The 23,290-nt window shown below is 44.4% G+C and overlaps 1 protein-coding gene across 1 annotated transcript in view; it reads left to right on the top strand.

Moving 5' to 3' along the window:
- Nucleotides 1-22,080, top strand: part of ITCH (itchy E3 ubiquitin protein ligase) — a 44,454-nt gene extending 22,374 nt beyond the window's left edge. The window contains exons 3-24 of the mRNA XM_075277537.1: nt 1,616-1,757; nt 4,467-4,591; nt 5,630-5,758; nt 6,391-6,433; nt 6,899-7,050; nt 8,096-8,273; nt 8,631-8,726; nt 9,175-9,349; nt 9,764-9,824; nt 9,936-10,020; nt 11,480-11,608; nt 11,727-11,799; nt 12,083-12,154; nt 12,458-12,546; nt 12,624-12,783; nt 13,708-13,841; nt 16,534-16,674; nt 16,933-17,053; nt 17,884-17,988; nt 18,239-18,335; nt 19,751-19,823; nt 20,182-22,080. Coding sequence (XP_075133638.1) covers nt 1,616-1,757; nt 4,467-4,591; nt 5,630-5,758; nt 6,391-6,433; nt 6,899-7,050; nt 8,096-8,273; nt 8,631-8,726; nt 9,175-9,349; nt 9,764-9,824; nt 9,936-10,020; nt 11,480-11,608; nt 11,727-11,799; nt 12,083-12,154; nt 12,458-12,546; nt 12,624-12,783; nt 13,708-13,841; nt 16,534-16,674; nt 16,933-17,053; nt 17,884-17,988; nt 18,239-18,335; nt 19,751-19,823; nt 20,182-20,281 — 2,480 coding nt within the window. The 3' untranslated portion in view covers nt 20,282-22,080. The remainder of the gene's footprint in view (nt 1-1,615; nt 1,758-4,466; nt 4,592-5,629; nt 5,759-6,390; nt 6,434-6,898; nt 7,051-8,095; nt 8,274-8,630; nt 8,727-9,174; nt 9,350-9,763; nt 9,825-9,935; nt 10,021-11,479; nt 11,609-11,726; nt 11,800-12,082; nt 12,155-12,457; nt 12,547-12,623; nt 12,784-13,707; nt 13,842-16,533; nt 16,675-16,932; nt 17,054-17,883; nt 17,989-18,238; nt 18,336-19,750; nt 19,824-20,181) is intronic.
- Nucleotides 22,081-23,290: the final 1,210 nt, after the last annotated feature.

Here is a 23,290-nt window from a genome sequence, read left to right as displayed (position 1 = left end):
GTTCTCACCATTCTTCTTCTCTGCCTTTCTGATATTTTTCTTGGCCTGCCACTTCTGGGCTTAACAAGAACTGTCCCTGTGGTCTTCCATTTCCTTACTATGTTCCTCACAGTGGAAACTGACAGGTTAAATCTCTGAGACAACTTTTTGTATCCTTCCCCTGAACAACTATGTTGAACAATCTTTGTTTTCAGATCATTTGAGAGTTGTTTTGAGTAGCCCATGATGCCACTCTTCAGAGGAGATTCAAATAGGAGATCAACTTGCAATTGGCCACCTTAAATACCTTTTCTTATGATTGGATACATCTGGCTATGAAGTTCAAAGCTCACTGAGGTTACAAAACCAATTTTGTGCTTCAGTAAGTCAGTAAAAAGTAGTTAGGGGAATTCAAATCAATAAAATGATAAGGGTGCCCATACTTTTGCACCGGTCAAATTTTGGTTTAATGCATATTGCACATTTTCTGTTAGTACAATAAACCTAATTTCAATCCTGAAATATTACTGTGTCCATCAGTTATTAGATATATCAAACTGAAATGGCTGTTGCAAACACCAAAATATTTAGAACAAAAAATGATTAAGATTAATAGGGGTGCCCAAACTTTTTCATAGGACTGTAACTCTGTTAAGTCCAGTCATAGGTGACAGTATTCACATTGGTCAGTTAAGTAGCAGGGTATAGGGGCTGGCGTGGTCCTTTTAGAGAGTGGTGTGATCCTATAGATCATACATTTATAACATTCTGTGGAAATGCTTAAATTTCTTTCATGGGAAAGCTCCTTTATCATAACAAACTTTTCATACTCGCCTCTCTGGAGGTCCAGTGGAAACGCTCCGTTTGGGCCTTTTGTTGATATTCTCCCCACATGAGTGACTCAGCCAATCAGTATGCACGGAGCATCACTGCTCAGCCACCCATTGGCTGTATTGTTTTTGTGGGGGCTAATGATCAGGATCAATAGAGCACTGAATGAAAACTTTCCACTGTATACCTAGCTGAATGGAAGAGGCGAGTACTAAGTTTATTTTAATCCTCCTTATACAGGGGTTAAAATTAAGAATTGGTATGCCCCTTTTAATGGGGTTGTCTAGGAAGTTTAAATTCATCTACCTGACTCTGTGGATGATGATGACAACAACCCATGGGGTTTTGGCCTCATCTCAACCACCAAGTTGTGTGATCGGATGACGCATTAAAACCTGCTGGTCGCTTCCTCCCCTGGGTCACTCCAACACCCCTACACCCTCCATTTCCCTGATCTTGCAGATAGTTACTTCTGACATTGGGGAAGGAGGGAGGGGCCGAGCGATCCTGGCTCGGGGTGCTTCCACCACTCATGCAACCCAGAGGTTTGGTTCATCATCATCCACCGGATAAAATAATTGAATGTAAACTTCTCGAACAATCCCCTTAAATCTCTGCTCTTTCAGGGCTTTATAGTCAAGTGGGCGGTCCTAATCAGTGAGTGACAGCTATTTCATTTAATCACAGTGACAGATGGGTTTAGGTTACTGTGTAGGACCGCCCACCGGACTCTAGATAAGATATACAATTTAATTTACATGTTGCTTCTGAAGGAGATGTGTAACCATTTTTGTTTCTAAACTAGTCATATCCGCTAAGCTGAAAGACAGCAGAAAGAATTGGTTTGGCCCAAGTCCGTACGTGGAAGTGTCAGTCGATGGACAATCAAAGAAGACAGAAACACGGAATAACACGCACAGTCCTAAATGGAAGCAGCACCTTACTGTGTAAGTGTCCGTCTATAGCAGGGGTCTCAAACTCAACTCAGCATGTGGGCCGCAGAGCAAGATCCCAGCCAGTCGGCGGGCCGCACCGCGGCAAATTTAGCTCCACCCACTTTTATGTTGACTCCGCCCATTCATTTTTCATGTGCCCCCACACTGTATAATCCTCCTACAGTCGCCCGTAAACTATATGCCCCCCTCCATCTTTCCCCCAGTTACATATACACCCTTCATCTGCTCCCAGATTCATGTCCCTCCATCTCTGCCCCCAGATTCATGTCCCCCCATCTCTGCCCCCAGTTTCATGTCCCCCCATCTCTGCCCCCAGATTCATGTCCCCCCATCTCTGCCCCCAGATTCATGTCCCTCCATCTCTGCCCCAGTGTCATGCCGTTCTCCCCCCTCCCTTCGTCTGCCCCCAGTGTCATGAGCCCCTTCATTCCACCTCAATGTTTAAAGAGGACCTTCCACCATTTTGCCCACAGGCAGTTCTATATACTGCCGGAAAGCTGACAGTGCGCTAGTGGACATATAGGCGCGATGTGATGACGTCACATCATCACATCGCGCCTACAGGTCTATTAGTGAAACTGCAGAGCGCGGCGGGGAGCGTTGGATGGTGAGTATAAGTGTTTTTTTTGTGTGTTAAAGAGGACCTTTCACCATTTTGCTCACAGGCAGTTCTATATACTGCCAGAAAGCTGACAGTGCGCTGAGTTCAGCACACTGTCGGCTTTCCCGATCTGGGCCCAGTGTGAAGAGCTTACAGTCCGGTACCGTAGCTCTTCTATGGTCAGAAGGGAGTTTCTGCCACTCAGTCAGAGACGTCCTTCTTCACAGCACAGCCAATCGCGCTGTGCTGTGAGAGCCAGGAGGAACGCCCCCTCCCTCCCTGATAATGCTCGTCTATGGACGAGTGCTGCGAGCAGAGGGAGGGGGCGTTCCTCCCGGCTCTCACAGCACAGCGCGATTGGCTGTGCTGTGAAGAAGGACGTCTCTGACTGAGTGGCAGAAACTCCCTTCTGACCATAGAAGAGCTACGGTACCGGACTGTAAGCTCTTCACACTGGGCCCAGATCGGGAAAGCCGACAGTGTGCTGAATTCAGCGCACTGTCAGCTTTCTGGCAGTATATAGAACTGCCTGTGAGCAAAATGGTGAAAGGTCCTCTTTAACACACAAAAAAAACACTTATACTCACCATCCAACGCTCCCCCGCCGCGCTCTGCAGTTTCACTAATAGACCTGTAGGCGCGATGTGATGATGTGACGTCATCACATCGCGCCTATATGTCCACTAGCCAGAACGTAGCGGCTAGTCACGCTAGGGACGCCGGATCTGCGTTGAATACATTGCGAGATGATTATATCCACTAGCCGCTAGTGGATATAATCATCTCGCAATGTATTCAACGCGGATCTGGCGTCCCTAGGCTTGTGCGGGCCGCACAAAATTGCTCGGGGGGGCTGCGAGTTTGAGACCCCTGGTTGAGAGGCCCCAAGTGTACTTAGGGTCAGCAGACCCCAGCACATCCACCTAACACCACAGAGTGATAGTTTAGGGTTAGCAGAATCATATGGTGTCTCCCCCTTGTGATTCCCCAACTCTGTTGCCAAGATATCACATTTTTTGACAATATGTAAATTAATTGTTTGGTGCAACAAGGGCGTTAAACGCCAGAGAGCTCATTTGCATATTGAAATGAAACTGTAATGTCTCAGCAAAAGAGGCAGCAATTCACCAGGGGGGGAAACACCATATGAGTCTGGGAACCCTAATCAATCTGTGGGGTTAAGTGGAGAGACGACATAACCTCTTTTTAAAGGGGTTTTTCAGGATTTGGGGTTTTATGGCCTTTTATGTTGTCGTGTGGATTATCTGTACGTGGTTGCTTCTAATGCTTGTACCTACGCACTCCCCTACTGATCAGATATTTATAGCCTAACCTAAGGGATTCTACCATTAAAATCACATTTATTTTTTTTTGTAGATCACACGTAGGAATAGCCTTAAGAAAGGCTATTCTTCTCTTACCTTTAGATGTCTTCTCCGCGCCGCCGTTCAGTAGAAATCACGGTTTTCGCCCACAGGCCATAAGAAAATGGCCGCTTACTTACTGTGTAAGCGGCCATTTTTCTTTTTTTTTTTTTTTTTTTTTTTTTTTATGTAGATTATGAGCCCCACATAGAGCTTTTTTTCCCTATCAGTATGTCTTTGGAATATGGGATGGAAACCCCCGCAAACACGGGGAGAACATACAAACTCCTTGCAGATGTTTTTTTGCCCTTGGCGGGCTTTGAACACCAGGACTTCAGTGCTGCAAGGCTGCAGTGCTAACCACTGAGCCACCGTGTGGCCCCTTTAAGCGGCCATTTTTCTTGTGGCCGAAAGCCAGTGTGCATGCACAATCGGCTCTACCCGAGGCCTAGAAGTTTGAACCCAGCTCTGGAAGAAGACGTGCAGAGACGCCATTCCTGAAGAAGATGGAGGCGGCGCTGGAGAGTTCTCTCGCAGCATCGGGGACACCTCCAGTGCTGCGAGAGAACTCATTAATGGTAGAATCCCTTTAAGTAATCCATAATGTTAGATAGAAGCCTGTTATGGATTTATGAGATTCCTGTAACGCTTTTACTGATAGATTTTTCGTGACTATTATATTACTGGTACCTTTCTATTTGATAACTTGTCCATGGACCTTTTTTCTGTCTGCAGCATTGTTACCCCATTCAGTGTGTTAAATTTCCGTGTATGGAGCCATCAGACATTAAAATCAGACGCCCTCCTCGGCACAGCATCGCTGAACCTACAGGAAACCCTCCTGGCTAATAATATGAAGTGTGAGTATACCGCCTAATACTGCCTACTGTTCCCATTACTAGAAACACCTTGGGCTTTCCCATCCTAGTGCTGACATGTCTCACTAGACCTGGAGTATAAAGTTCCTTCCGGTGTTATCAGGTTACACAAGACTTTCTGAAGAAGTCACCTGACCGCTCTTATGACACAGCCTTACAGGAGCTACTGATATGATATGTCTGACTACACGGAAAACAATGAAAGTACATGGCGGGGAACAATCACCCGTGTGACCATTCCTCCTGGATCTGCACCGTGTAATAGGCAGAGGCATGATGAGCCCTGAGCGGCATGTTTAGTGCTTATTGAGAGGAATCTCTTAGGGTAGGTTTACACGGTCAGGTTTTCCGATGCAATTTTTGAAGCCAAAATGAGATGTGGAAGACAGGTCTGTTAAAGGGGTTTTCATACTGATGACCTATCCTGTGATCTATGGGGATCCTATACCAGGACCCTGCGCTGAACAGCTCTTCTCGCAGAATCCACAAGCTTTAGAAATAAAGTCGTAAAGGGTTAAGATTGGCAAGTGGGTGCCCATTATACAGTACGCTTCCCAGTTTAGTGGGCAGTGTACTGAGAAAAGCCTTGTTATCTGGTGTCTGTCCCCGGTCAATCCGCTTTGTCTTTCTCTGCATTGGCGGAGACAGCCGGTTGCAGTGATGGTTTAACCCTTCCTGGACATAAATCTGATTTTATTCACACTGCCTCTGTCTCATAAATTATCATCTGACAGATCTCTGTAAATGGGGGCATCTTATTGTTAAGCCTTATATTTGCCTAAAGAAAGTTTTACATACATCTATGCGTGCCCTGCCGAGTTTTGGGTCGGGAAGGAATTTGTTTTTCCCCTGCCAGTTGCAATTGGTATCAGCCTCATGGGGGTTATCTTTTTCCTTCCTCTGGATCAGCACTGTAGGGTTCTAGGTTAGACTTGACGGACCTGTTACTATATAGACCATGCAGTGTTGAGAATGGATGATTTAAATGATAATCTTTATTTTTCATGGTTTTCATTTCAGTGGAGGAAGTGATTGTGAACTTACAGCTGCAAGGAGACAGAGAGACCGTGGGTGACTTGTCGGTGTGCTTGAATGGGTTGCAGGTAGATCCAGAGCTCCTGGCAAACGGAGACGCGACCTGTGTGACGGGTAAGGTGTAAATGTCTGTTTGTGTTAAAAGGTTGTTCCCACTTTATTTTATTTATAGTGCTCCTGAAGGACTGGGGCTTTATACATAAGCCATTACTCACCGCTCCCTGCAGCAGCTCCAGTCTTCAACTTCCAGGTCTCCCAACTGATTGGCTGCAGTGACTCCGGTCACAGAGTCTCAGGTCTCAATGTCGGTAGGACACAGAAGTCATGTGCCTTTTGTGAAAAGATACATCACTGGTGGTGTCAGCCAGGAGACCTGTATACTGAAGGCCAGAGCTGCCGCCGCTGGAGGTGGTCACTCAGGGAGAGGTGAGTGAAGGTTTTTTTTTGTTTGTTTGTTTTTTTACACTTATGGCCCCCTCAGGAGTGCTACAAAATATTGAAAAAAAAGAGCAATGCCCCTTTAACCTATTAAAATATTCATTCATTAAACTTATAGACTGCTTACAATACCTTAGCAGTCCCCTCCCGCTCCTGTGCCAATGCTTCCAGGGTCCATATGATGACATACCGGCTTGACATGTGCCAAACCTCAGGACAGCCACCCAACGGGTGTTCCTGCACGTGCTTGGCAAAAATGTAGATTGTGGTGTTTGTAATGTGTATTACTTTATTCTGTTCTTGTGCAGCCTCACCTGATACCTCAAGAGTACAGACGGATTCAGTAGTCGGGTAAGTGCAGTGCTACATTAACAGATGTGAACTAGTAAATATAGTAACTGGTTTATGTATATATGTTTAGAGCTATGACCACCAGGGATATGGAGTGTGAAAAAAGCTACAGTCTCCAGCTTCAGAAAAAAGATTTATTGTGATTATTATTATTATTATTATTATCTGGAAAAAGCTACCGACTCCAGCTTCTAAAAAAAAAAAGAATTATTATTATAGAATTAATTGGATGTATAGTTTATATATTTACTGTCATAGGAATGAATAACTGGCTATTTAATGAATTGGATGTGGGTCCCATCTCTAGGACTGGCATTTATCAGGCATTCAGTGTATATCTTATGGGTTGGGAATACTCTGGTAATAATCCCTGTGGGAAGATGAGCATCACAGCTCTGGGAAATACTTGTGGTTTTGTTGGGTTTGTTGCTGTGGGTAGTTCTTTAACCTACTATTGTTTTTCAGTGTTGATAGTACAGATGGCACAAGCCCTAGTGAAAATCGTAGATCGAGTAGCACCAATTCACCATCCTTATCCAATGGAGGGTTCAAACCCAGCAGACCACCCAGACCATCACGGCCACCACCACCTACACCTCAGAGAGCATCAATCTCAGGTAGGATGGTGAAACAGGAGTAACGTGAATGATTTGGGTTCCATGTACACGACCAAGTGTGCATCCAAGGTGGGGCCGAGTTTGTAGCACAATGCAGTTGGATGACACTTTTAAAGGGATCCTATCATTGGATACCCTTTATTTCTGACTAACACGTAGGAATAGCCTTAAGAAAGTCTATTCTTCTCCAACCATTAGATGTCTTCTCCGCGCCGCAGTTCAGTAGAAATATGGGTTTTCTTTGGTATGCAAATGAGTTCTCTCACAGCACTGAGGGTGTCCCCAATGCTGCCAGAGAAATCTCCAGCGACGCCTCCATCTTTTTCTGGAACGCCCTCTCCTTGTGTCTTCTTTCGTCCTGGGTTTCAATCTTCTAGGCCTCGGGCAGAGTCGACTGCGCATGCCCAGGCCACAAGAAATTGGCCGCTCACACAGCTTACTGAGTAAATGGCCATTTTCTTGTGGCCGCTGAAGTGCGCAGTCTGCTCTGCCCCAGGCCTAAAAGATTGAAACCCAGGATGGAATAAGACACAAGGAGTGGTCGTTCCAGAAAAAGATGGAGGCGTCGCTGGAGATTTCTCTCGTAGCATTGGGGACACCCCGCAGTGGTGTTTGAGCACTGGGGACCACCCCCAGTGCTGCGAGAGAACTCATTTGCATACTGAAGAAAACCCGGATTTTTACTGAACGGCGGCGCGGAGAAGACATCTAAAGGTAGGAGAGTAGCCTTTCTTAAGGCTATTCCTATGTGTTAGTCAGAAATAAAGGGTATCCAATGATAGGTTCCTTTCAAGTGCGTTCCGCGATGCGTTCAGCACACTGTCGGCTTTCCAGCAGTACTGAATCAGTCTTGTGCTCTGTAGAGGTCCCAAGAGTTTGACCCTTACTCAGACATTTATACTCTATCCCATGTGTAAGTGTTGTTGTGCCCTTAAAAAAATATTATAATGTCCAGGTCTATCTCTAGTAATCTACAATATGACTTTTTTTTTTTTTCACTTTAGATGCAGATGAAAAATTTCTAATGATTCTTTCTTTCCTTTAGTCTCTGCTAATGGTGCCCCATTCAACAGTGCAGAAACTGCAGCCAACCTGGCGGGCAACGCTCCTGCTTCTGAGACGGACATGCCGCCCGGTGCCCCTCCTGTGTCTAGACAGGTTGTCCCTGTCGGCATTGATAGCCAGAGAATCGGAAACGTCAACCAAGGAGCCCTTCCTCCAGGGTATGAAGACAGAGCGTCTCTTCTGATATTGTAGGGTAGGGGTAGGCAAGGAAGTCAACCCGTACATGAAAGTCAAATATCCACAAGAGTAGTGTTTTAGACATAAGAGCTGTTCCGGGTTGGGCCGATAGTTGCTGACCACTGTCGTAGGGTCTTCAGGTAGCATAGGATATGACTATATGGTGAATATCTTGTATCCAGCCGGCATCGCTTGCATCACAGTTCCCAGACTTTGTAAAATTGCAATAAAATCTGCGGTTTTATGTTTTTGGTGCGTGTAACGGCAATTCTGGGAAATATGGGTTTATTTAGTATGTGTTGATATTTTATGTCTGTTCTTGTCCGCCGTTCTGACAGCTGGGAACAGCGAGTAGATCAGCATGGACGTGTGTATTTTGTGGATCATGTGGCGAAAAGGACGACATGGGACAGACCAGAGCCTCTACCCCCTGGGTATGTATAGCTTTTTATTATCAAGCTGTAACTCTACATTTGGCCAAAGCTGATGATCAAGTCATCTCTAGGCAGGCCCCTTATTAAAGGGGTTGTTCAGATTTCAGTTTTTATGGCCTATCCTGATCATGGGGGACATCAGGGAACCCCAGCACTGATCAGCGGTTGGCTCCATGACCTGTATATCTGGGTATTGGTACTGCAGCTCAGCTCTCATTGAGCTCAATGGGAGTTGAACTGCAATACCAGAATCCGGCTGCTATAAAGGGACCAGAGCTATCTGCTTTTAGCCCAGGTGTCAGAAAGGGGTCCCATACAGCTGTTCAGGTAGGGGCCCACTACCAATCAGTTATTTATGGATAGCCCATAAAAAACTTAATCTTGGACACCGCCCCTTAACATATAATGTCAGCCTAGCTAAGCAATACTGTATGTCTGTTATTTTCAGGTGGGAGCGTCGCGTGGATAACATGGGACGAATCTATTACGTAGACCACATAACACGGACAACGACATGGCAGAGGCCCACCATTGAATCAGTGCGCAACTATGAGCAGTGGCAGTTACAACGTAACCAACTGCAAGGGGCAATGCAACAGTTCAACCAGAGATTCATCTACGGGGTAAGCACTTTACTTCCAGAGGGAAGTGTCTGTATTTACTTAGCAATGGCTATCGTCACCTATGGTCAGAACTTCTTTTCGATCCGCCTCCCCATACCACCGTGACACTGGATGTGGTGATGGTTGATAACTTGCACAAGTTTATTAGGGGCCTGGACGCCTTTCTTAAATGCAAAAATATCTCAAGTTATGTGAAGTAGAATGTTAAGATAGGATGTTTATTCAGGGATTTATTCCGATTGTGATTAATTTTCCATACATTTTAACATGGGGATTTGTTGAAAGACAGTAGTACATAGAATAGTACCAAGAAGGGGGTTACATTATGTTGTTCATCCAGGGATCAGTGATTTTATTATTCCCAGTTACATTTTTCAACAAATATATAAATGTCTGCTGTTTGATTTCTTCTAGAACCAAGATTATAGTCAGAATAAAGAGTATGATCCCCTGGGACCATTACCTGCAGGATGGGGTAAGTCGAAGGATTAGATGCATCTCTTCACTCTACATCTAGTTCTCTTTAAATATAGTTTGCAAACCACAAGCAGGCCACTAAGTCTATTATCTTCCAAATTTATTGCAGAAAAGCGTACAGATGGTAATGGCAGAGTGTATTTTGTGAATCACACTACCCGAACAACTCAGTGGGAGGATCCGAGAAATCAGGGGTGAGTGAAGGAACCATCTTTTCATAGGCACACCTATATTATAGTATTGAAATGCGGAATGGCTAAAGGGGGCTGCCCAAGCAACAAAGAAGCTAGTCTGTTTTCAGCTTTGAGTTGGACCCCCATTTTACCCCACGAGGATTTAAAGAAAGAAGAAAGGCGTTTTTAAAGAGGGCCTTTCATGTCCTCACCCATCAGCTGTATTATGTACTGCTAGAAAACTGACAGTGCACTGAATTCAGCACATCTTTGCCTGGAGCTATTAGTGTCGTTTGTTTCGGTACTGATATCCCTCCACTGTCAGAAAGGCAGGTCTTATGGCCTAGTGTCATCCCTGGGTTGTGAGGAACGTCCCCCTCTGACAGTACTTTATCAGGGGGTGTTCCTCACAGCCCAACGATGACACTAAGATGTAAGGCCCGCCATTCTGACAGTGAAGGGATATTGGTGCCAAAACTAATGGCTCCAATATCTCTGGAACCAGGGCATTGTGCTGAGTTCAGCTTTTTAGATGTATATAATACGGCTGATCTGACAAGACACTAAAGGTTCTCTTTAAGCAGATTTTCAGGCTTAATCACTGAGTATCCTTAGAATAGGTCAACAGAAGATGCGCGGGTGCCCAACACGTACATTGACTAATAAGCTGTTTGAAGAGACTGCAGCATTGTTAAGCTGACAACTAAGCACAGCACTGTACATTGTGCACTATCTGTGCTTTGTTTGCATCACAGCCCCTTTCACTTAATGAGACTGAGCTGCACACAGACCATGTGACAAATGAAAGTGACATCACATGGCTTTAAACGTGATCTGCAGGAGTCCAAGGCATTGATGACCTAAGGGTAGCTGGTGTTAAGCCTGGGAAACCCTTTTAAAGGGGTTTTCCAGGGACTGAATTAATACTGATTCCCTTATACACAGTTGGGGTCCAACGCTCAGAGCCCACATCAATAAGCTGATGCAGCCTGGCTCCTATACATGTGATGGTGAGCTGTGCTGCAGTTCCAGGTGCCACCACTATGGTGTACGGACCAGAAGCTGTATACGGTGTGTGGCACTACATACACTATCAGTGGCTCCAGGAAATTGCAGTCCCCTGCCATTCACTTGAAATGGAACAGGGCTGCTTCCAGCTACTTACCTTATATGTGACATCCGGGCTCCAGGTCTGTGACCCCAACCAATCTTATACTGATGACCTTTCCACAGGATAGACCTGTACTGTAGACTACATCACTGATGACCTTCCATCTCTGAGCAGCAGACAGGATGTGGTTTCGAAACATGAAATGCCACATTTTTTTTTTTTCTTTTTTGGGTCAGAGCCAAAATTTCAGAATAAGTGTGTTTTTATTTTTCTCCTTTAACCAGTATCCCACGACGTGTGCAGCAAACCCTGAGGAGCTTATTTATGCAGCATGTATAGTCTTACTATGTATGTTCTTGTGTATTTCAGGCAGCTGAATGAGAAGCCATTGCCCGAGGGCTGGGAGATGAGGTTTACAGTGGACGGGGTTCCCTATTTTGTAGATCACAATAGAAGAACAACTACTTATATCGATCCTCGGACTGGAAAGTCTGCCTTGTAAGTTGCCATTATTGCCATAGTCATCTGTTATTTGCTGCTTTTTACTCTTTTTCTGACCGTTTTACCAGGCCGTAAAACTTTCGTCATCCTCTGCCTCTCCTTTCTCCTTGTACAGAGATAATGGGCCGCAGATCGCTTATGTGCGAGACTTTAAAGCAAAGGTGCAATACTTCAGGTTCTGGTGTCAGGTGAGTACATGTCTCCTGATCGTCTTCACACTCCTAGGGAAAGAACCTGATACTTTGTGTAATTCCCTCATCTGTCATGAAGATTCCCCCGGCCTTTAGAATAATATGACGTCATTGAATACTGTGTAAAATGGCTGCTACTTACTAATGGTATCACTGCGGTCACATTGCCTTACCGTTGTATACGACACTGTATATATGCCAGCTTTATTATATACCAAGTTTGAGCTGCCTTTGTACTTTTTCAGTAATTTATTGTACAATTTCTTGTGTTTTATCGCAGCAACTCTTCATGCCACAACACATCAAGATCACAGTCAATAGGAAAACTCTGTTTGAGGATTCCTTTCAGCAGGTTTGTAACCAAGTTATAGACTTCCCTCTACTGTAAGGTGATCTGAAACATCTCCTCAACTTCATTTAACGTGCTGTGCACCAAATATTGATGTGATTTACATTTAATTTTTTTCTTCACTGTATAACTTTTACTGCAAATCTGCTCCAAAATCTACATCTGTAAATTATGGCAAATTTATAGATCATACAACGGATCAGAAAAATCTACAGTCTCACCTAAAATGTAGTAAAACCCCATTTACTTACAATGGTATGTGCAGATTTTTCATTTCGAGCATTCGTTTCTCTCTTCTCATTTTAGATAATGAGCTTTAACCCACAAGATCTGAGAAGACGACTTTGGATCATCATTCCTGGAGAGGAGGGTCTTGATTATGGAGGTGTTGCTAGGTAATGCCCTGGCCTTATCTACGGAGAGAAGTATGTGCCCAGCACCAGGCCTCACTCACACCATATTCTTTTCACAGGGAGTGGTTTTTCCTTCTGTCCCATGAAGTCCTTAACCCCATGTACTGCCTATTTGAGTACGCAGGAAAAGATAACTACTGCCTGCAGATCAACCCTGCCTCTTATATCAACCCCGACCATCTGCGCTACTTCCGCTTTATCGGCAGGTTCATTGCCATGGTAAGTTTTATCTGTGCAGCCTATGAGTAACCCCTCTGTGATCCTTTTAAGGTTAAAAGGATTTTCCGACCCCAAATTGATTTATTTTACTTATTTATTTATTTATTTTTTCTCAAACTGATGACTTATCCTGTACATAGCTCATCAGTATGAAATTTCAGTTTGGACCTGAACAGTCCCTTTATGAGTCCTAGACAATACTTGTTTAAGTGACGGAGTGCACAGTCCGGAGGAGTTCACCCTTTTCACTTAAAGAGAACCTTTCGTTTGCTCCTGCACATGCGGGTTATATACCGATAGAAAGCAGACAGTGCACTGAATTCAGTGCACTCTCGGCTTTCCCGTTATGTGCCCCGGGGCTGGAGATATCATTGCCATAACCGATGTCTACCCACTGTCCAACGGGCGTTCCCAACAATCTAGCTGGGCTGTGAGGACGCCCCCTCCTGACTGTACTCATCCATAGACTTGTACCCGGGGGGCGGTCCTCACAGCTTAGTGTCATTGCTGAGCAGTAAGGAACACTCCCTCTGACAGTACAGGGCTATGGATGAGTACTGTCAGGGGGGTTGTTCCTCACAGCCTAGATAGAATGTCAGGAACGCCCTTCTGACAGTGGGCAGAGATCGGTAGCAGCACCGATATCTTCCGCATCGGGGCACATAACAAGAAAACCAACAGTGCGCTGAATTCAGCACACTGTTCGCTTTCTAGCTATATATAAAACCACATGTGCCTGAGGACATGAAAGGTCCTCTTTCATTCTTTGTATTGGTGAGGGTCCTAGAGGCCAGACACCCACTGATCAGAAGATTGTGGTATATGTTAGCGATGTGCTGTAACAAGCATAGTATATAAGACAAGCCTATATGTTTCTTATTCTGTAGACTGTTCTGTTGGGGTAACATCTCCCATCTCTCTTAGGCTTTATTCCATGGTAAATTTATAGACACTGGCTTCTCCTTGCCATTCTACAAACGCATCTTAAATAAGCCAGTGGGGCTGAAGGACCTGGAATCTGTAGATCCTGAGTTTTACAATTCTCTCATCTGGATCAAGTATGTATTGTGTTTTGTCATCTTGCTTTATTTTTCTCTGGTACAGACATTGAGGCAAATTCATTAATTCCGTCTTTTATTTAGATAGCAGTCTAAAGGTGCACCAAATGTATTGCGCTGTATGATACATTTCAGGCATATTACTAGACATATTCTAGGGTCAGGGGACAATCGTACACATCAGGGAGAGTGTGTGCCTACATAGGCAGTATGGAGACTTACAAGTCATTCCTGCCCCGCTAGGGATTCTGGGTAAAAAAATATGTAAATCTATTCTCCAGGATGGAATTAGGAAAACAGTGCACTCTGTACGCCACCCTATAGAGGGCGGCATCCTTAACATCATGAATGACTCAGTTATAAAGTCTTTTTAATCATAATGTGGATTTAATTGCCAAATCAGTATTTCTGTCCCAAAAGGAGAACAGATTCCCTCTATAGCAGGGATAGGGAACCTTCGGCTCTCCAGCTGCTGTGAAACTACAACTCCCATCATGCTCCATTCACTACCATGGGAATTCCACGAAGAACAGAGCAAGTATGCATGCTGGGAATTGTAGTTTTGCAACAGCTGGAGAGCCGTACGTTCCCTACCCCTGCTCTATAGGGTGGCGTACAGAGTGCACTGTTCTCCTAATTCCATCCTGGAGAATAGATTTGCATATTTTTTTTACCTAGACATATTCTTTAAGTTTACCCTGCCTTGGCTTACTTTGTCCCAAATTTTGTTTCCACATGTTAAGCCATGGCCTTTCTTTGCTCTTACCCCTTTTCTTCTTGGGGAAAACACATTGGGGGAGATTGATCAAGACTGACATTTTCTATGGCAGTATTGATCTCCTCTGCACTAGAGTAAGATGCATGTGAAGCTCTTGCCTCTTAAAAGGATCCTGTCGTAAAAACCTTTTTTTTATGAGTAACACGTCAGAATAGCCTTAAAGAGGACCTTTCATCAGATCGGGCACAGGCAGTATTATATACTGCTGGAAAGCTGACAGTGTGCTGAATTCAGCGCACTAACGGCTTTCCCGATCTGTGCCCGGTGTAAAGCGCTATCGGTCCCGGTACCGTAGCGCTTTACAGTCAGAAGGGCGTTTCTGACACTTAGCCAGGGACGCCCTTCTGCCCAGCAGCGCCTATTGCGCTGTGCTCTGAGACCAGGGAGGAACACCCCCTCCCCTCCTGATAATACTCATCTATGGACGAGCTGTGTGAGCAGGGGGAGGGGTGTTCCTCCCCGCTCACACTCTACAGCGCGATAGGCACTGCTGGGCAGAAGGGCGTCCCTGGCTAACTGTCAGAAACACCCTTCTGACTGTAAAGCCCTACGATAGCGCTTTACACCGGGCACAGATCGGGAAAGCCGATAGTGCGCTGAATTCAGCGCACTGTCAGCTTTCTAGCAGTATATAATATTGCCTGTGCTCGATCTGATGAAAGGTCCTCTTTAAGAAAGGCTATTCGTCTCCTACCTTTCGTTGTCTTCTCCGCACCGCCGTTCCGTAGCAATCCCAGTTCTTGTCAGAATGCAGATGAGTTATCTCACAGCACTGGGGGCGGGCCCCAGCGCTCAAATAGCACTGGCGGCGTCCCCAATGCTGCCAGAGAATTCTCCAGTGCTGCCTCCATCTTCATCAGGAACGTCATCTTCCTGTGTCTTCTTCCGAAGCAGGCTCTGAAACTTTTAGGCCTCGGGCCTCAGCCAGAGCCGTCTGCGCATGCCCATAGGCCACGAGAAAATGGCCACTTACAATACTGTGCAAGCGGCCATTTTCTCGTGGCCTGTGGGCATGCGCAGTCTGCTCTGCCCGAGGCCGAGAAGAAGCGGATGAAGAAGACTCTGCTGACGAAGATGGAGGCGGTGCTGGAGAGAGTTCTCTTGCAGCATTGGGGACGCCCCCATTGCTGTTTGAGAGCTGGGGCCCGCCCCCAGTGCTGTGAGAGAACTCATTTGCATAGAGACAAGAACTGGGATTGCTATGGAAGGGCAGCGTGGAGAAGACAACGAAAGGTAGGAGACGGATAGCCTTTCTTAAGGCTATTCCGACGTGTTACTCATAAAAAAAGGATTTCTATGATAGGATCCCTTTAATAAATTAGATGTATATCTTACCTTCTGTGTGTCTGTATCTCCTGTATCTTCACCAGATTTTCAGCAGGAATTTACTAGATTTCTGGTTAATTTAGTGCATTGGAAACAGAGCAAGAATGGCGGGTGTAGGGATTACTGTAGCTGTTCAATATAATATATATATATATATATATATATATATATATATATATATATATATATTATAAATGTACCCTGGAAAAAAAATAAGGTTCTTAAAGGGGTGTTTTGGGACATTAGTATTGGTCACCGATCCCTTTAATGGCTTATCAAAATAAGGTTGGTGAGGAGCAGACTTCAGGACTTCCACTCCATTGATTCCAGTGACCAAGGCGCTCATAAAGGCATTGGAACAGGCACAGCGCCATACATTGTGTAGAGGCCATGAATGGTACTGCAGTTCCCCCACCAATCTAATATTGACCTATAAGTATAGGTTATCAGTATTAAAGTTATGGAAATGCCCTTTAACACTATTCACTGCAATGTAAAGGCTTTTCTACATTTGTTGCATGAAAATTCACAAGGAAAAGCCTCACAGAAGTCTGTACATGTAAACATTCTCTTAATGTTTGTTCACAGGGAAAACAACATCGAAGAGTGTGGCCTGGAAATGTTTTTTTCTGTGGATAAGGAACTGCTCGGAGAAGTAAAAAGCCACGACCTAAAGCCGAATGGCAGCAATATTCAGGTGACAGAGGAAAACAAGGAGGAATACATAAGGTAAAATATTTTCCTGCACGGTTTCCTATGAAAACATAAAAGTGGTTGTCATATAATATCCTCTCATGCACATTGGTGGCATGTTCTAGTGATATGTCGCCACTGTCTATGATGGCACAATCCCTATAAAATACTACTTATCTTTTTATACATACTTCTGGGCAGTAATAAAGGCAGTCCCCAGTATATGTATGTAAGTGCTAAGTAATATTCCTCATATATACGCGGCCTCTAAGCGACCATGTGTGTTTGTTGCAGACTTGTTGCAGAATGGAGATTATCTCGAGGAGTGGAGGAACAGACGCAGGCGTTCTTTGAGGGCTTCAATGAAATTCTACCCCAGCAGTATCTGCAGTATTTTGATGCCAAAGAATTGGAAGTAAGTTGTGTAATGACAAAATGGTAAAGATAAGATAAGATAATCTTTAAATTTCAGCATGTTACAGCAGCATAGTAATAAAGATACAGGATAATATACAGTAATATATTACAGACACATAATCTGAGAAGAGAAGTTATACTAGGAGTCCATAGCAGCTAAGGAACAGAAGAAGAAAGAAGGAAGACTTCATAGTCATAATCATTAGTTCTCTGTGCGGAGTGATCTCCGCTTGGTTTGTTGTAGATTATACAGCCTGGTCACGGTTGGAAGGAAGGACTTGCGATAGCTCCTTCTCACACTTGGGGTGGAGCAGACGGTCACTTACACTGCTGCCAAGTGCCATCAGGGTCCCATACATGGGGTGGGATTTGTTCTCCCGCATGGAGGTCACCACAGACTGTATCCTTCTGTCACCCACCACCTGTACTGGGTCCAGGGGGCTCCCCAGGACAGAGCTGGCCCTTCTGATCATCCTGTCAAGTCTATTTCTGTCCCTGGTTGATATACTGCTCCCCCAGCAGGCCACTCCAAATAAGATGGCTGAAGCAACCACATGGCTAGTGAGACTTGGCGCAAGATAATGGTGGGATTCATAAAGACTGGCGTCTTGTATGCTGGTCTATATGTCCCCTGTGCCAGTGAAGTCAGGATGAAGCTGCCTCTTGTTACATCCTTCCGGTGTCTTTGATGTGATGACCCCTGTCCCTGCCAATTTTCCTCACAAAAAACGGACACGTGCCACAATCTTATGCCAAAAAATTGGTGTAAACACAATAATGAATTCTCCACCGTGTATACATAATATATTCTTTTTCCTTCCACAACAGGTTCTTCTTTGTGGCATGCAGGAAATTGATTTAAATGACTGGCAGCGAAACACAATCTACAGACACTACACGAGAACCAGCAAGCAGATAGTTTGGTTCTGGCAGGTGAGGACTCCTCGTTCTTCTTGTTTTGGATTTCAGACTTTCTACATTTGTGGGATTTTCTATGTAAAGTGTATCGAAGGGATTGTCTAAGGTTAGGAAAAAAGGTTTGTTTTTTTTTCCAGAAACAGCACCACTTGCATTCATGGCCGTGTCTGATATTGCAGCTCATACCTCACTGTATTATATGAACATTTTTAAACAAATCCTTTCCAACGCATTCATTCTATTTTTATATTTATTTATTCTCTAGTTTGTTAAAGAAATTGACAATGAGAAGCGCATGAGACTTCTTCAGTTTGTTACCGGGACTTGCAGATTACCAGTCGGAGGCTTTGCAGATTTAATGGGTACGTAGATGACCTATTTCTGTAAGATGTTATGGTGGTGAGAGGGATATGAAATAACTCATGGGAAAATCCTAATTTTATCAGTTTGGATACCCCAGTGATATACACATTCAGCATATTGCCTCTGCATAGAAGTGTCAGAGTTACGGAGGTGCATCCGGACCCAACTACGGTTCTGGTGATCTAATCTCACACCATTATAAGGATGTATGATGGCTAGTGGAGCCGCAGTTGGGTTGCACATTTGTAATACAGGCAATATGTATTTGCACAAGCTGTGCCATCAGGAGGCTTCTATAAAGCTCATAGTGATTGGAATCGAAATCAGAGATTTATTACTAATTAAAGATTTTACAAAAATTAATGAAACTTCACAGGCAACCTGTTAGTGTGGACCCCACCTCTGTTATTTGATGGAATTGTCCAAAAGATTTCTATCCTTATGTCATCGATATCAGCTTGGTGGGGGGGGTCCGATACCTGGCACCCTCTACTGATTACGGTAACTTCTGTGGTTGTGTATAGCACAGTGTACAGAAGTAAACTGCTCCATACACTGTGTAGTAGCCAGGGTACTGCTCCTCAGCTTTTGTTCAAGTGAATGCCATCTGCAAGCAACTCTGTACAAATCTGCAACAGTGTGTGATTGGTGGGGGTGCTGAGCGTTAGTCTGGTCATTATTATAATCTGGACATCCTCTTTAAATTAGGGCAAGGCCACATTGTTGCCTCGTTCTTGCAGTTTCTAGGGCCGTTTTAGCACATTGGTGAACCCAGTGCAAAAGTTTTGTAAGCCCCACCTATCCATCAGTACCACTTAGACATTCATGACCCACACAAATGATACTGCCCCTTAGTGGCTCTCACACATTATAATACCCCTGCAGCGGCCCCATATAATAGAATGCGTCCCCTTCCCCAGTGGACCCTTGCTTCTATTTTAGATTCAGGATATACCATGGTGGCCTAAAACAGGACGGCATTCTAAATGCAGGACTGTCTCAAGGGGGCCCCTGCTACCAAAGAGCCAAGTGCACCATTTGCCCTCTGGTTAAAGCAGCTACTGACCGTCCGTGAAATAATGGATGTGCTTTGTATCTAATGTAGACAGCCAGTAACAGATGGGCGCTTTCATTCCATTCAGGGATGTGCGTATGCTCTCCTTTAGCTTGCTAATGTACAGGTAGACTATAAAATATGGCTTTCGACGCTACCATTAAATAGATGACTTGTCTTGTCCGACCTGTGATTCAGTGACTGTGGATGGATCTTTCTACATGCTGTGTTGGACTGTTACAGAAATTCACCCTGCCTAGTGGTTTAACCAGATCTAATGGCCATACAAGTGAAGAAATCGCCCAAGTGTTTAGTGACATCATTCATTCTATATACTCACCATGAATTCTTTTGTTATAGGGAGCAATGGTCCTCAGAAATTCTGCATCGAGAAGGTGGGGAAAGAAAACTGGCTGCCTAGAAGTCACACATGGTAAAGCTACTTGTTTTATGATATATCCGTCTTCAGTATCACTTGATCTAGTATCTCCTTATGGGCAGGCCAGAGTGGGGGCGCCAGTCCATCAGATTTACTATATCAGAGTTCAATGCTAGTTTCTAACTGGTGTAGATTTCCATTCATTTGCACATACATGCACAAGAACTATTAAGTTATTCAGTAATTCTTGCGTCTATCAGGCTATGATATAAGATTGGTATAAGATATGCCAGTGTCTTACATTTCCCTTCCAGTATGACCATCACACATGCTAGATGATGCCTGGAACAGAAATAATCTGTATATATATATATATATATATATATTATAATTTTTTTTTTCTTCTTTTCAGCTTTAACCGTCTGGACCTTCCACCTTATAAAAGCTTCGAACAGCTTAAGGAGAAATTGCTCTTTGCAATAGAAGAGACGGAGGGATTTGGTCAAGAGTGAGACCCCCCCTGACATATCCTGCTGGCACAATGAGTGTGAACACTGCTGATCCCCCCCCCCTCCTTGACCTCCTCCATTTTTGTTATGTTTTTTTCTTATCCTCAAGGATTCACTCTTCATTGACGGCATATTGTCTTACGACATCTTCCAAACAGTTTTACGTTGTCTTCAGCCTGATCCTCTTCTACACACCTCTATATGTGATCTATCACCAGGAGACGCGCGGCTCTCTGTGTGTAAATGTAGCTGAGGCTTTAGTACAGTCTTCCAGGGATGTGACACTTATACATCCTATGTGGGGATAACATTCACCAAGTTCTGTCCACTTGTCAGTGTTATAGCACAGGACGCCTGCAGCCCATTGAGCTGTATATAGCCATATTTATTATGCACTACGGGAGGGTGTCCTGTGGAGTAATACTGGAGGGCAAGTTTCACGCCATGCTTTCTGATGTAAGCAATACCGCCATGTCATCTAGAATTCAGAGGTGTTGGTTTGACATGTTTAGAAGGTGGGATGTTGTCTACTTGATGTTCATGTCACCTGAATGCTTGCACAGCATGGCATGGAGTCATTGATTGTTTTGGGAGGCAGACTTTTGATAGACATCTCATCCCTTCCCCCCTTTAGTTTATCACTGTTTTACTTGTCTGCGGTCCTTGTACAGATTATAAAGCACTGTTTAACTTTCACACAGATTATGTTCAGTTTGTCTGAAACTCTTAAGATATCACATATACACGCATGCTTTTCACGTCTTAGAGGACCATTTTATAAATGACTGGAGGTTTAGATCAAACGTCTCAAGTGTTAAGTCTTAAGCTCTTAGATCCGTCTGTACTCCGTGTGTATTTCGTACTCGTGCTTGAGGCTGATAACCTGCTTTCTGTGTCTGACAACTGAGCATGCACCTGACTTGTGTGATGTCAGTATATATGGCCGACACCAGGCCCTCTTTAGGATCGCAGGCTCTTGTGGTCCCTAGCCTGCAAGTGTCCGAACCGTTGTGAAAATGTGTAGCAAGGTAAATCGTGATTGACAGCTGATTAATAGGGTGTATATACCACTTGTCCATATGTTACAGGGTGTGTCCACCTTTGAGCACCATTATGCAGTTTACGTTTATAATTCCATATGAAAAATTGAGTGACTTTGTATATACATTTCATTTATATTATTTTCTTGCAATGATCCCAAGTTACACCATGTTATATAGTTGAAGAGCAGCATTCATAATTCTGCAAGTTTTCATTGGAAACAATCTAGCTATAAAGCACACTTTTAGGGTATGTTCATATAGTCAAGACTGCCTCAAAATCAGTGGCATTTCTAATTCTGCCTCCCATTGTTTTCAGTGGGAGGCAGAGAAAGAAGCAGGACGCTGAAAAAACGTAAGTATCCTGCTCGATCTAGCCACAGATTCCACATCTGATACAGCTGCACAGTCAGCGGCCAATCTTATTGGGATCCTTATTATTTTCCATCTACTGCGTCTGGCCTTAAAGGAAGTCTAAACTTAGAACTTGGCATGCTCCTAAAACAAAAATCTTGTATAACTCCTACAGAGTACACAAGGGTTAATTTTCAACTAATCCGTCCTATTTTGAACGTGGAGGTGGGGCTCAAAGGGGTTGTCCAAAAGCTGAGTGACTTTTAATAATCTTTGTGTACCCATACAGACAGGGTAGATTGGGCTTCTTGCAGGAATAAGGTATCTTAGGGGGAGTTCACACGGAGTTACGTCCCGCGAGATTTGGCACGTGTACGCCGCGTGACCCTTTGCGTGCCGTACACGCTTCCATTCATTTCAATGGGAGCGGGGATCATATGCGCCGCGCTAGTTTGCGGCCGTGAATAAATGCACGGCCGCAAACTAGCGCGGCGCATACGATCCCCGCTCCCATTGAACTCAATGGGAGCGTGTACGGCACGCAAAGGGTCCCGCGGTGTCTACGTGCCAAATCTCATGGGACGTAACTCCGTGTGAACTCCCCCTTACAGTCAGACACAGGACATTGAGGTGCAGAGACATAGATAGATACTTTTTTAAAGGGGATTTATGGGTAAACCATAAGGACAGAACATCAGTATTTATCGGCGTATATCAGCAGCTGCAGCACTGGACCTATACAGTGTACAGAGCCAGACGTGGATGGCATTGTTCACTGCAGCACAGTAACTATTTATTTTTAAAGAAATTTTCCAGGCTAAATTAAAAACTCAATAGGGACTGGTGGTGGGAAAAACTAGAAACTAAAAAAAAACCACATATACCCCTGGATGACATGTTCCCTGTTCCTTCCGATCCACAAGCTGCTAGGGGCTGGAAATGCAGAGGGTCAGGTGATCGCTGTGACCAATCACTAGCCTCAGCAGTCACATGTTAAGTTTCAGCAGTGATGTCACCAGGAGCCAACACGTGACTGCTGAGGACAATGATAGGCCGCAACGGTCACCTGATCCTCAGCACTTCCAAGGGTAAGTGAGTTACATTTTTAGTTTACACCACACCTGGTCCCAGGGGATCCTAATTGTACCCCTTTAATCGCCTAGGTAAGCTCCTATAATACTGACTCTATTGACATTAGTGTGTGGAGGACTTTGTCACAATGCAGATCACCAGGGCAATCTCTGCGCATTCAATCGGCCAACTAGGAATGCTGGGAGATTTCAGCTTGCAAAATCGTGAATGTCGCTCTGAGCTAGAAAACATCTGTAAGGAAGAGCAAGAAGACCAAATAAGTAATGTATTTACAAAATGTATGTAAATTGTGGAAATGGTGTTCATAGATATAAGGTGGACATAAGATATATAAAGGGTACCTCCTCTTTGGGTGTACACAAGGTAATCTATTCGGGGAGCACATTATCTGCCATCCACTTCAGTGAGATGGATATAGCAGCAGTAGTAGCGGTGTATAAAGCTGCTCCTGAAACCCCTCAGCAAATTATAGACCAGGATTTCCCTACCGGGGTTCCCAGGAACCTTGAAGCTCATTGAGCTCTGA

Source organism: Leptodactylus fuscus, chromosome 6, assembly GCF_031893055.1.
Source record: "Leptodactylus fuscus isolate aLepFus1 chromosome 6, aLepFus1.hap2, whole genome shotgun sequence".
Classification (NCBI taxonomy): domain Eukaryota; kingdom Metazoa; phylum Chordata; class Amphibia; order Anura; family Leptodactylidae; genus Leptodactylus; species Leptodactylus fuscus.
This window is presented reverse-complemented; position numbering and strand designations above follow the sequence as displayed.